Here is a 13413-nt window from a genome sequence, read left to right as displayed (position 1 = left end):
TATTATTATTATTATTCATGGTGATATGACATTTAAAATATTAGCTTTGGCAAATATATATTTTTATCAGGCCAAAATACAGAACCTATCAGGCCACATTCACTAACACATCATAAACAGTTTTTTCCACGAGAAGCAGTTTTCGCAGTTCATCACTCAACACGTCGATAAGATCAGCTGTGTAACAGATCCAGAGTGCAGAAAAGCTCTCTGTGAGGTCCACAGACTGGACCTGATCTCACCTCCAGCACGGGGTTGGACTGCAGCAGGCGGTCTTTGACCGTCTGCACCTGCTCGCTGGCTGGACAGGTGACGGCGTAGTACTGCAGGATCTTCTTGGACGCCTCCGTCTTTCCTGCGCCGCTCTCGCCAGAGATCAGGATGCACTGGTCTTTTCTCTCCGTCCTCATGGAGCGATAGGAGTTATCTGCCACTGCGTAGCTGGAGGAGCGGAGGAGAGACGAATGATCAGGCAGATGTTGAGAAGGAAGAACTTGGAAGAATGAGAGAAAACTGAACGAAAACCATGTGTTACTAACACAGGCCTCAGGCTACAGATAGGAAAACATGTTAAAGGAAAATTTGGTATTTTTCAACCTGGGTGCCATTTTCCAATGTTTATGTGTCCCAGTAAACCACAGGAACAACATATTTTATTTTATATAATTATTTATTTTTGTAACTCTTGTATTGGATTATGTGAACATAATCATTGTCATAACACAAAGTCTTCATTCATTTTTTTAAACTAAAATGGGTATTGAAAAGCAAATAACAGTCATATATCTTATAATTAAAGCACATATGTTAAATAGTGATTAAATGTTAGAAACTTAGGTTTATTCTCAACATTACTAAACTAAATGAAAGGGTAAAATAAAATTAAAAAAAATGCATTTACACGATTGAGTACAACAGTGTTCTGACAAAACAGATTCACGTCGTGGAAATGTTGAGCGTGAATGTAACATCTGATCTGATCCGAGCATCTCACGGTGTGTTGGCATGGAAGGACACCGGCATGAATCACAGCGTCCGGAGAGGAGCGCAGCTTGATTTAGTTACAGTATAATCTGTCAGCCGCGTCTCTGTTATCAGCACCGTTATGTTGTTTCAGCCTGTTTTGGACACATTTCTGACACCAGACTAATTGCTGGGAGATAAAACGACCAGCTTGGCCGCGGCTCCATCGATGTGTGTGTGCTGCATGTGTGTGTTGGGGAGGGGGTCGGGCTCAGGTCAGAGGAATTCCCTCTCAAGGGAGGAAATCTCTTGCCTGGTACCATCATTTGCTTACTTTTCTTTCCACCTCTCCCTCCCGTTCACTCTCTCCGACCCTCCACCTCTACTCGCCAGCACACATCTTTCTTTCCACTCAGACCGAGAGAAAACATTTGGCGCTACGCTCGAGTGTTGAGGCAAAGAGAGAAAAAAAAAGCGGAGAAAGAGCTAGCGAGAGATTCTGAAATGCTTCGATGACGCCACTTCAAGTCCCCATAATGCATTTGTTTGTTCTGTGTCCGATGGGGAAGATTTAACGGGGAATTCCCTCACGATTCCTGTGGCAACCTTTCAAACAAACAGTCTGTCTCGAGCCGTGACGTCTCGCAAACAGTCTGACTGACAGAGAAAAGGACAGTCAGATCATGAGAGCGTTACGTAGCTGCTGACTCCACTTCGGCAAATATTCCCACGCGCTCTGAACACACACACACACACACACACACACACACACTGTGACAGCATTCAGACAGAAATATTATGTCATCCTCGGGTTAAAAAAAGCTTCAACAGACTCTTTCTTTTAGAGAGCTGAAGCAAAAACAACAGTCAACATGCGTGAATGATGCCGTCAAAGTTTCGGTCCCGTCAGAAAAAAAACATATTTCACCTGAAATAGCAAAGACGTGCAATGAATCATTCCTCGCAGCTTTACTCATTAATGCTGCATTCATGCTCAGGCTCAACAAGGATGACATAACAGACTGATTTTAATGATTCATTTCCTCAAAAAGGATTTTCTGCAGAAGTAAGCTTCTCTCTGTGATATTGCTGCGTGTCTTTCATAACTTTTAAGCAAACTTTATTTGGCTGAGTGTGACGTGAAGTTTCCCTGTCGACACGTTTCTAACTATTAATGTTTTAATGATGATTAATTGCAGAATTTCAATAGTTAATTGTGATTAATCACATTACAGCTGCATTACAAAACAGTTTTGAAGTCCATATTAAGAAGGTGAAGCAATTCTTTCCAAACTGTCTTGATTAGGAATCAAAGGAAAAACGCATGAATCTAGTATTTAGTGTGAATGTCTGAGACTCATGAGCACCCAAAGTCATTCAGAAATCTGGAGGTCAGAGGTCAAGGGAGCCCGCTAAAATTTTGCCTAAATTTGAAGCGTTACTTTTCCCCCTTTCTGAGAAGTTGGTATGACATGGTTGGTATCACAAGATTCCTTAAATTTAAAGTTTCATTGATACAAACTCAGCCCAGTACGGCCTCTTAAAGAATTTTTCCTGGCAATTAACACGATTCAAAGTGTTGTGCACGTTCTGGTTTTAAAGTAAACAACTATTCTGCTAAACTGATATTTTGTTTAACAATTCTTCCCTCATAAAAAGTAAAAAGTAAAATAAAATAAAACTCTGGGAGCACAATCATCCCTTCTGATGAGAAATGCTTGATCTGGGGCGCCTCGCGGCTCAGTGGTTAGAGCGGGCGCCCCATGTACAGAGGCTTATCCTCGCCGCGGTGTCCACAGGTTCAATTTCCACCTCGGCCCTTTGCTGCATGTCATCCCCTCTCTCTCTCCCCCTTTCACACTTAAGCTGTCCTATAAAATAAAGGCAAAAAAGCCCAAAAAATCTTATCATCCTAAAATCTGCGTTTGGAGTCGCTCTCCGCTCTCTCCAGCACGGTCACAAACTAAGTGCGGAGATCTGGCTATGTGAGACTAGCGCTTCTTCAATCAGTAAAAAAACGGGCAGTGCACATCAAGATGACAAGCGTTAGAAAACACCGAAAATGTTCAACCACACGCTGGAGCCTCAGTCAGATTCAAATTACTCTTTTGTGCACCAATGCTGGCGACGGGCAGATTTATCACAATGCTAAGTGTAGTTAAGGTCTCGTGAATCACACAGTAGTACATGCTATGATGGAGTTTTTGGTATTCTTCGGATTAGTGACGTACCCAATCTGGCTGCACGACGTACATTTGAATCTAAGATTTTAAGGAAGTGCACAGACAGCCGAGGAATGCGTCTCTCGTGACAAACTTTGCTCTGATAGGGGATTTTTTGAAAATATTTAGATAATGCAAAGTTGAGCTGCAAACTGTGAGGTAGTGTTTCTTAAAAGGGGGTCTGCAAAAACCAAGGAGTTCTGCAGAATACTTAAATGTTAATTTAAATAATGTAAGTCATGCAAAATGTCTAAAATAATTACGAAATGTACTAAATTGTGAGTGCAGCTTATCAAAAAGTGCGGAAAATGTGCAGAGATGCACTGTAGCTCTTTATATTTTGTTCCTTCCAAAAATGAGGCGCTGATTGGGGCTACAAAGTTTCGGAGCTGCTGCTGTAACGTGTGCAGAGGTCGCGTACTCACATGTGCGGTGAAACCTCGTAGAAGTTGACTCCGCGGTATCGCTCCATGTGGTTTTTGGTGTAGATCTCCAGGTCTTTGTACGGGTTCACTGACACCAGCACTGAACCGATGTATGTCTGAGGGAGAGCGAAATGCAGTCACATCACCTGACAAAGACTCTTTTGTAGTATTTTAGGGCCTCTTATACATTATCAGTTTCACAGACAAATACACGTCTGTACTGCATGTCTGTCTGACTCTATTTTTAATGCTTACTCATCCAGAGTGTGTTTATTCACACCAAGAATGAGTATTTTATCCAAAATATTACCCCAGTACTTTGCTGAGAAATTTTGCAGTGAGACAAACAGCTGTCTGCATCATTCTCAGGTCTCAGCGCTCTTAAAAAGTGAAAGATAAAACTGCTTATTGGAGCAAAAATGCAGAATAATCCTAATCTTCACTACAGGAAATCACTCAAAAGACCAAAAGGTTAAAATGGTTTAAAAAGAGGCTTATATGTCACTCGGTTGCATTTTTTACTGCTAATGTAATTTTCAGACAAATCCAAATCCTTCACCAAGACAGACGGTAACTGAGATTATTTTAATGCTCGGGTCCACTTAAAATTTCACAGTGCTCATTTAAATAACCCGAGTATGCAAAGGCAATAAGGCAGATGTTTAAAAAAATGAATCGTAGATTTAATCTTGTTGCAAGTTGTTACTGTTTCCACATCACTGTCATTCGGAAAGTTCGATGAATAAATTGTAATTGACTTTTTTGTTTCTAAAGAAGCTAAGTCATCATTACATCAGACAAACTTACAGCATTACTACAAGGAGCTTTTTTTTCGATATCAAGATGCTGTTTATCTTGCTATAATGTGAAATGTTTCGTGTAAAAAAAATAAAATTAATTTATTGCCAAACATTAAACATTATTTTATCTTTTAAATTTGTATTTATGCATTTATTTATTTTAAAATATGTAGTTTTGTGCTCAATATCAACCAGAAAAATCTGGCGTTAGTCCAGCTGTGATGCAAACACATGCAGTTAAAGCCCCGCCCTCCTCGCTCTGCACACTCACATAGATGAGGTTCTCTTTGAAGCGTTTGCGCAGGTTCTCGATGAAGGCCGCCTCGCTGGTGTAATTCTCCAAAAGGACAAAGTCCTGCACCCCCACCCGGTCTCTGGCTGTCAGGGCCGACTCCATCATAGCCCGCACCCCGTCACTCGCCACCACCTAGAGGAGGACGAGCAGGGAGGAGGTGTGGTTAGTGACAACATAACACAACTGAAAGTGGAGAAATGAAGAAGGGAGGGACCACAGATAACCAAAAGCTGCAAATTACAGACACATAATCCGTCTTTTTTAGGGAGGAAGGAATGAGGCAACTGTGAGAAAGCAGTAAGTAAAACCAGATATCAGTAATGCACCAAACAGGAGACAAATGAGAAGCAGGTACACAAACAAGTATCAGATAAATGTGGAATTTAAATTGTGATTGATGCACTGAGGCATGAACACTCAGAATACTTCTCGGATTACAGTAAAACTTCAATTAAAACTCCGGCTATTATTTGTTTAAATCACTGAACTCAACAGGCTTATCTTTGGGACAGAGGCGGGTATTTAAGATGGAAATACAATCAAATTATTTATTTAACCTTTTGAGACCTGGGCAAATTGGGTTTATTTTATACAAAAAAAATGGGAACAAGGTTATGAGCAGCAAAAGGAAAAATGACCCAGAGGTTAGCAAGAAATCTGTGAAAAATAACAAAAAAATACCTGAAAATTTGCCTAAATAAATAAATAAAAATTCCACAAAAGCAAGTAATGTGTTGGTGAAAAATGCTAAAAAATTATAATAATTTTATAAAATATTTTTAGGTATATAGTTATTATAACTAACCACAAGTAAGAGGAAAAACAAATAGTTTAGATTTGGGGTTAAACTATCCCTTAAATGTATGTAGGGCTGCAACTATTGACTATTTTCATCATCAGATTATGCAGATTATATTCTATATTAACTGATTATTTAGTCTAAAACATTTAAAAAAAGACAAAAAAGGTCCATAATAGTTCCAAAGTTAGTGTCTTCAGATGTTTGGTTTTGGGATGAAATTTAAGACCAATTTTACAAAACTAAAAGAAAAACAAAAAACATCAACATTAACATTAATTGATAATATTACTTATATTTTTTCATTGCAATAAATATTTGGGAAAAATTCTCCCCATCCCTGAGTTTATGGTGACGTTAATGCCAGAAGCAGTCTGTAAATTATTATTTTTAATTATCAATTATTTTAAGCAAATCATAAATTCCCATGTCCCATGTCCCCTTTGCATTTTTAAAACTTTTGAAATATTGATTTAAGACATTTTAATACCAATTAAGACCTTTTTTTAGATTCATGAATTCAATGTTAGTTAGTTTTTCATCCTTGAATCAAAGTTTGTGCTAAAAAAAACACTGGTTCTCACATCATTGAGTCCTTCCTGTCTCATAAGCTCCCATCACATCTTTTAGGGCAGAAAGTCCCGGAAGCTTTCAACCAGACAATGAAGAACATTCAGACCAACGCCAAAAAGCTCCGTTTGAAGTCTAAAAACTCACATTCAGATTTGATGTTTGTACTGCAGCCAAAGTTTTCTTTAAAAAAGCCTTGAAGTGATCTTATTATCACCTAAAAACTGAGCCAAACCCAGATGTGGGTGGAAATGTATCACTTTGACCAGAGCGCCCCACCATCGGTGCAAATGTCTGAAAATACACAGCACGAATTTTGAGGTGAAGTTAAATGTAACACTTACATCTTTAAGATCATCGAAACGTTTGCCCAGGAAGCCGTTCTCAAAAATAGAGGCCTGAGTTTTACGCATTAGATTGCGAATGTCAGTCACATCCATGTTTAACAGCTGGACAGAAACTAAAGTTGTGCTCAGAGTACAGGCGGGGACACAAAGTACAGCAGGTGTTGTTGTTGCACTCAGCAGTACAGTATTCTCCATCTCTCAGGAGACGACAAAGACGAGAAAGAGACGAGAGAACATATTAATTAGCACTGGGTGAGACCGCAGGGAAAAACACGGAGGAGAGAGGCGTACGAAAAAAAAGAGTGAGGAGAGAGGAGATGATGGATGCCAGGTCGTGATTCCAGACCTGAATTTAAACCGGACTGGAAACTTAACGATACTCCCCGAAATTCCACACAGCAGCGCCTCAACAACACAACACCGAGCCCATTAAATCACTGCATCGCCTGTCACACACACACACACACACACACGCAAACATCTTGATCTGATTTAACACAAAGTGTGCGTGAATATGTTTGATCCTCTGGTGAGGACTTTGGTTTGTATCTGTAAGTCCACCTAAAGGAGCTAAAATACCACAGCAGGTAATAATAATAATAATAATAATAATAATAATAATAATAACTAAAACCTAAAAATATATAGAAATATATTTTTTATTAAAAAAAATTAAAATTAAAATTAAAATTAAAATTAAAATTAAAATTAAAATTAAAATTAAATAAAATCATTATTCAGCACATGGATACCACAGCTCTGGAAACAAGTTTCAGACAGGCACAGGTGAAAAACAAATAAAAGAAATATAAATGTAAAAGGAATGAATAAACAACAATAGTCAAAACCGTAAAAGCACATGAAAAGCATTAAAACAGAAAAACAGAAGGTGGAATAAATTAAAAGAAAGAGCACAGAAATGGGTTTTGTGCTGCTTTTCTTGGTGCATAAAAACAGAACTCTGCTTCACCATAACTCACCAGCGAACACAATAAATTAGCTCGCACAGCCTGTTACGTTTATGCTCTTTAATTGTGTGAACCACTCCTGCACTTTATCTTTACTGCCTTCCACAGAGGAGAGCGGCCTGGCACAGAGGGAGGGAGCTATCTCACCTCTCAACTTTATGATCTGAAGACGACTTCAGCTTTCATCTGCGCCCACTTTTACTTCCTCTCCTGAGCTCATGTGTTGGTGTGCACGCGTCCTCACGAGGACACAACAACAGCACAAACCCGAAATGTGGACAATTTGATTTAATCTCTTTAAAAGAGAAGGTTTTTAAAAGGCCGTGGAATACACAACTCCCGAAAGACTGAAAAAAAGTAATGTGTGTGTATGTAATGTGCTTTTTAATACACATTCAACCGTGCAGGCTTCACTGATGCATGCCGTTTGCTCATGAAGCACATAAATGCTGCTTTAACACACCACACCCACATTAACAAGAGCGGCAAGTTTCGAGAAAAGGAAGCGGACACACTGACAAAAGTGTGGGTGTGGACAACGATGTACTCAAAGATTAATGTTAGTATTTAAATGAATCCTTTCACCAAATAAAACCCCATTTCTGACACTATTTTGTCTGCCTTTTTTCAGCATGAGTGACTCAGTGTGTTAGTATTAGGAAGTTTCCTCTCTATAAATTTCATTGTTAGTGGCGGGGTCCGCCATTCCCGCTCTGGATTCAAATTTCCTCCACCAAACAAAGATCCACAGTGGGCCTAATTCACCAACCATTCCCAAGAAGAAATGTCTTTTTAAAACCCACTTACACAGTTTTTAAAGATAACAAAATAAAATAATCTACGCACACTCAAGAGCCACATGTTTGTGCGGAAAAAATTCTAGTATTTTTTCCAAATTTTTCAGTTAAATAATATTATAGGATTTATACTGCAATGATATTTGTATACTTTACATCATTTTGATAATTATTTTGATTATTTTGCAAAAAGCATTATGTTTTTCAGGTATGTTAATGTTAATCTTAAAGGGAACTGAGCCATCTATCACATCATCTGTCACGTTTTCGGTTCTCTTCAAACTTGTTGTGGGGGATGTTTGACTTAATTCTCTTAACTTTTATTTTTAACACCTGTGTGCACGCGGCCCTGCACTCGTATGCCCTTTAATGGAGACTTGCAGTGAATTTACCAGTTCTCATGCACATGCTTTCAGCTTACGAGGTCAATAATTTCATCATTATAAGAATAAAAGTGCAAACAATTCTGCAGTTTAAGAACAGGGCATGAATCTGGAGATTTTTTTTTTCTTAAGAATAAATTTCAGAAAAAGCCAAGGAAGATATTGGTGAATGAGGCCCCGTGCATGAATGAATAAAACCTTTATTGCCTCTAAGGGACAAAAGACATCAACATCTGCACTGGACAGCACATAATAACATAAAACAATTTTAAAAAGTATCACTAAGAAAATGTCAAAGCATGGCATGATTACATGTAAAATGTCAAATATTGAGTTCAGTAACGTGCAGAGTGCTGAATTTATATTGTTTTATCTGAGCTTATTAAGCAGCGTGTTATTATGTTAACAGTATTACTGGTAATTTTACTTCTACTGCTGCAGATTCACAAACTACTCAAACTCTGGGCGGCTTCTATTGTCAAGGTGTTTGCTGTGGTGTTAAACCACACCTACTGTTACCACGGAAACCACAAGTGCTGCTAAATCAACCAGGACTGAAAACTTTAAGGGAAGAGAAAGAGAGAAGCAAACAGCTTATGTAAATGCACTGAATCGATGCGATATTGATTCAAAGATTAATAATTCTCCATGTATTAATACACGCATGTGAGTTCACGTTTCCAACAGCACATATGTTCCTCTCGCCCCTGGACGCCGTGAGCTGTGGTGACCTATTGTTTCACACATCTCTACAGAAAGCAAAGAAACTGCAGCTGTGTGTGTGTGTGTGTGTGTGTGTGTGTGTGTGTGTGTGTGTGTGTGTGTGTGTGTGTGTGACTAACACTTCTTGTTAGCACTCGCTGCACTTCTCACCTGCCAGAGTTTAGACCTGTTTTTTTTTTCTCCTGGCGATTTTTGTACTTATCTATTCAGCTATTTTAGCTTTTGCTGCTTTTTTTTTTTGAGCGATGCAGCTGGAAACGTGCAACTTCCTGTGTAGCAGACGATGTTTCCTGGGAAAGAATTACAAGACAGCAGGTGTTTAGACAAAACGTAAAGGAATTCATCATCTGGGAACAGGTTAAACCCCTTTTAGGAGTAGCAGTGACATACATTTACATTGAGATGTCACAGTTTATTACGAAATCCTTTAAATATTATGGCGCCGGGGAGGATAGAAACCAGAGCCTTATTTCCTCACCTCTCCCCTCCTCTTCCTCCTCTATACGTTCTCTCTGTCTCACTTTCCCTGGTGTCGGTCTCTCGCCCTCTCTCTCCATTACTTCATTGTTTCCCAATGCCGCTTTCACTGTTTGGCTTTTCTCCTCATAGTGCCGCACACCGGACCTCCACCCGTTCTCAGGAAGACGCCAAGTACGTGCCTACCCGGTTCCTAACATGTCGTCATGTTTTCCAAATCCTGTGCAGCAAACAAGGCCGCAATGAGCAGGAGGAGACCTGAAGAGGTGCAACTGTTTGCTCCACGGCTGTGTGAGTTTCGGTACTGAAGCGTATGTAAACAAACAAAAAGCGTCACATAAATCTTTAGAGCCCGCTTTCATATTACGCACACTCGTATCGCTCCAAGCTTTAAAAAAAATTATACATTAATATGATTTTCTGCTTTCATTGAGTTCATTTTTTAAATCAACATCAGTCCTAATTGTAAATATCAAATATTCTCTAATTTTTTAGAATTTTAACCCTTTACAGGCCAGTTTTTTTTTTGACATGATGCCATTATGTTTTTAGATAAAAAAAAAACAAATTAAAAAAAAAACAAATTCAATAAACTACAGACTAAAAAGATTTGTATTTTTTTTTTTTTTGCACTTAACATTATCAATGAAAAAATGTTGTTTACACCGTGTATTTTAGACTTATTGTAAGAACTGAGCTGGGAATTCAAAGATTAAACAAAAATACACAATCTTGCCAAAAGTTATGCTGTATGCATTAACACAGCCAAAATTATCAAAAAATGAAGAATGAAAAGTGCAGAAAATGCAAAAAAAAAAAAACAAAAAACAATCCATACGGGTCAATCATATGAGAGATAAAGATAAAGACTGATTACGGCTGGTATCAGCCGAGTATATCGTATATATTTTTGACATTAAGTGATCGTCAGGTGGAAGTTATACGTGCTAAACACTGTATGTCTGAACTCTCACTGTGAGCATTTTAACATGCTGACGTTAACATGAAGCTTAAAGCGGACTACATAAAGCCTCGCAGAGCTGCGAGTGTGGCTGTGAAAGATATTATACTACTGCCAAAACAATATCTGACTTCAGATATCAATAAAAAGCGTTTTTTCATGTATAACATTTGAGGATTTTTGCTGAAATACCTATTTTTCTTCTATGAATGAAGACTTCAAAAAGGAACTATCAGATCAGAGAACATCTAAACATCACAGTATATTTTTCTAATTAAATTGCTAAAGCAGGAACTGATCCAAAGTACTATATATTTATAGCACCAGTATTACTCACCACCTATTTTAATCACTATTTATTGAATCTCACTTTATTTTTTAGTACCAATTCTTCATTTTATGTTTCTTATGTGCTCCTCTTTGGTCCCTCCCTCCTCTCTCAAAGGACACACTGAACAAGTGACACATCTACGCTAAGCTGAGAAAGAGGCAGAAAGCAGAGGGATTCGATCATCCAGCCAGCCTGTGAACAAAAGCAGCTTGACCTTTACGTCGCCCCGGGCGCGCTCACAGAGCTCAGATGTCAGTGTTTATGTAAAGCCCATCTAACCTGCTGCTTTCAGCGCGCCGTACGGTGCTCGGGATGGATAATGATGAGAATGAGAGGACGTAACGGCCGTCTCAAACCACAGTAACCAGGCTGGAAGTTTAAAGGTGTTTCCACTTTACTGGCTTGTTTGTGTTGAAGAGGTTAAAAAGAGGCGTGTCGCTCAACTCCACGTTTGCACATATATTCGACTGCAGTGAATATTCTTGTCTTTCTATGTTCGCCTGTATGCAATGTAAAAGTTAAGCAGATTTGCTTTTTTTTAACATTTAAAATAATTTAGATTTGTTGTTTGAATGATTGATGTATCCAAAACAACTCTGATAGATAGTGATTTTATAAGCATAAAATGTTTGGACTGTTGCATAGAAAACAAATAATTTGACAAATTCATCTTGGACTCTGGGAAATTTGGACATTTTTCTCTATTTTGTGCCTTTTGATATAAAATCCAGTTTAAAAATAAGTTTGAAGTCATTACCCAAACTAAACGATTAACTGGAAACAAAGACAAATTAATGTTGCAGGTCTATGGTAGCTATCTATTTACTTATTTAGATTTTTGAAAAATAAAGGAGTATTTCTAGTTAAGGGACTCACAAAATTAAATCAAAAATCAAAATTGAAACAGGAGAAGCTGCAGTAATGATCCTAACATGGGTCAAACTCCAAGAACACCAGATTCTGCTTTTCCCAAAACACATCACAAAAACATCTTTCATTACACCTTCTCTGCTTCTTAAATCCCCAAATTTTATTAAACTCCACACCCTCATTTGGTGCAAACTTAGAGCTTCCTTTTAAGAATCACATTAATCGACATAAACTAAATAAGAACTGATACAAAGTTTCTCATTAATGACATCAGATGGACATCTAGTTATTGTCCACTTTGTATTAATGCAAACACACATACAGCAGGCCTTAATATAGTATCTTTACTATAGTATTTCTTTTTAAGACTGCACAGGATTCAAATACTGAAGAAACAAATCAGGTTAAGCAACCGCACTGAAATGTTTGCACATGTAAAAGATGCAGGTTAAATATGCAAAAGGAGGTTTGCAGCAGTCAGTCCTGTTAGAGAAAAAAAACGCTTCCAATCATCTTTTTTTGACTTGTTTCAGATGATTTATGAAACTTTTATAATGACAACCAAATAAGTGAGACGTGTGGTTCTGATGAATAAATGGTTAGCTCCTCTCAAAATGTTTTGCCCTTTTTCTGCATTTTTTCCATCATGAATCAGTTGTCTGGCACTGACTTCTCCTCCGCTCTCATCTGTTCTGCACTAGCTGGTAAAAAGAAAAGGGGCATGAAGCTGAGAAATACTAAACGCCTAACATTTATTTTTCAGACATGAATGTCGTCCTTGTGAAAATGAAGTGAGATCATCACGACGCCAAGTGTGACATCAGAAGTCATGCAAGAGCTGACGGTGCTCCATCAGTCAAAGTCTGGCTTTGTGATTTGAGGGCAGTAAAATACACACATATATACTTTATTAATATGCGTTTTGAGTGATCCAATCACAAGTGATAAGCACAAAATACAAGTGTGAGCGAATACCGAAACGTAGTGACATCTGATCACTCATTCCACTTGGCGAATCGGTCTGAGACGCACTAAACCACATATATATTTTGTAGTGTAAATGCTAATGTGATCCCACATCTTTTCTTGGCAAGTCCCACCTTATGTGCCCTGATTGACCATTGACCCCTAATTTAAACCAGATCCGTGTGCAGTCCGGCGCCGATCCGTCACGGCAGACGGAGCAAATAACACTCTAGTCTATGTGTTAACTTCCACTGACTCCGTCTCAGCTCCAGCAGTCTGGACGCTTGCAGATCAGATACACAAGCGTCCTATTTTTGTAGGACGCCGGATCACTTTGCATAAATTTAGCCAAATTTACACAGAGCAGACAGGACATCAGACAGCGACACAACACTGAAATATCCAGATAATTTCCAAAATAAAACACTCTGTGTTTACGTCTGATCGTTTTTCACTTAACTACGTCAACAAAGCGTCACACTGAGCAGATCCAGGCCTGAAGTCCACAGGTCAGAG

The 13413-nt window shown here is 38.5% G+C and overlaps 1 protein-coding gene across 4 annotated transcripts in view; it reads right to left on the bottom strand.

Annotated features, from left to right (window-relative positions):
- The window catches only part of LOC121942779 (unconventional myosin-Ic-like), a 78192-nt gene that overhangs the window by 26300 nt on the left and 38479 nt on the right, over nt 1-13413 (bottom strand). For all 4 annotated transcript variants that reach the window (XM_088078554.1, XM_088078557.1, XM_088078556.1 and 1 more), the window contains 3 exons: nt 4682-4837; nt 3611-3726; nt 243-441 (listed from right to left, as the gene is read on the bottom strand). In XM_088078554.1, the coding sequence (XP_087934680.1) occupies nt 243-441; nt 3611-3726; nt 4682-4837 (471 nt within the window). The remainder of the gene's footprint in view (nt 1-242; nt 442-3610; nt 3727-4681; nt 4838-13413) is intronic.

This window comes from Plectropomus leopardus, chromosome 6 (genome assembly GCF_026936395.1).
Source record: "Plectropomus leopardus strain MGB_pleo_1.0 chromosome 6, ASM2693639v1, whole genome shotgun sequence".
Classification (NCBI taxonomy): domain Eukaryota; kingdom Metazoa; phylum Chordata; class Actinopteri; order Perciformes; family Serranidae; genus Plectropomus; species Plectropomus leopardus.
Note: the sequence above shows the minus strand (reverse complement) of the source record. Positions and strands in the feature narration are given on the sequence as shown.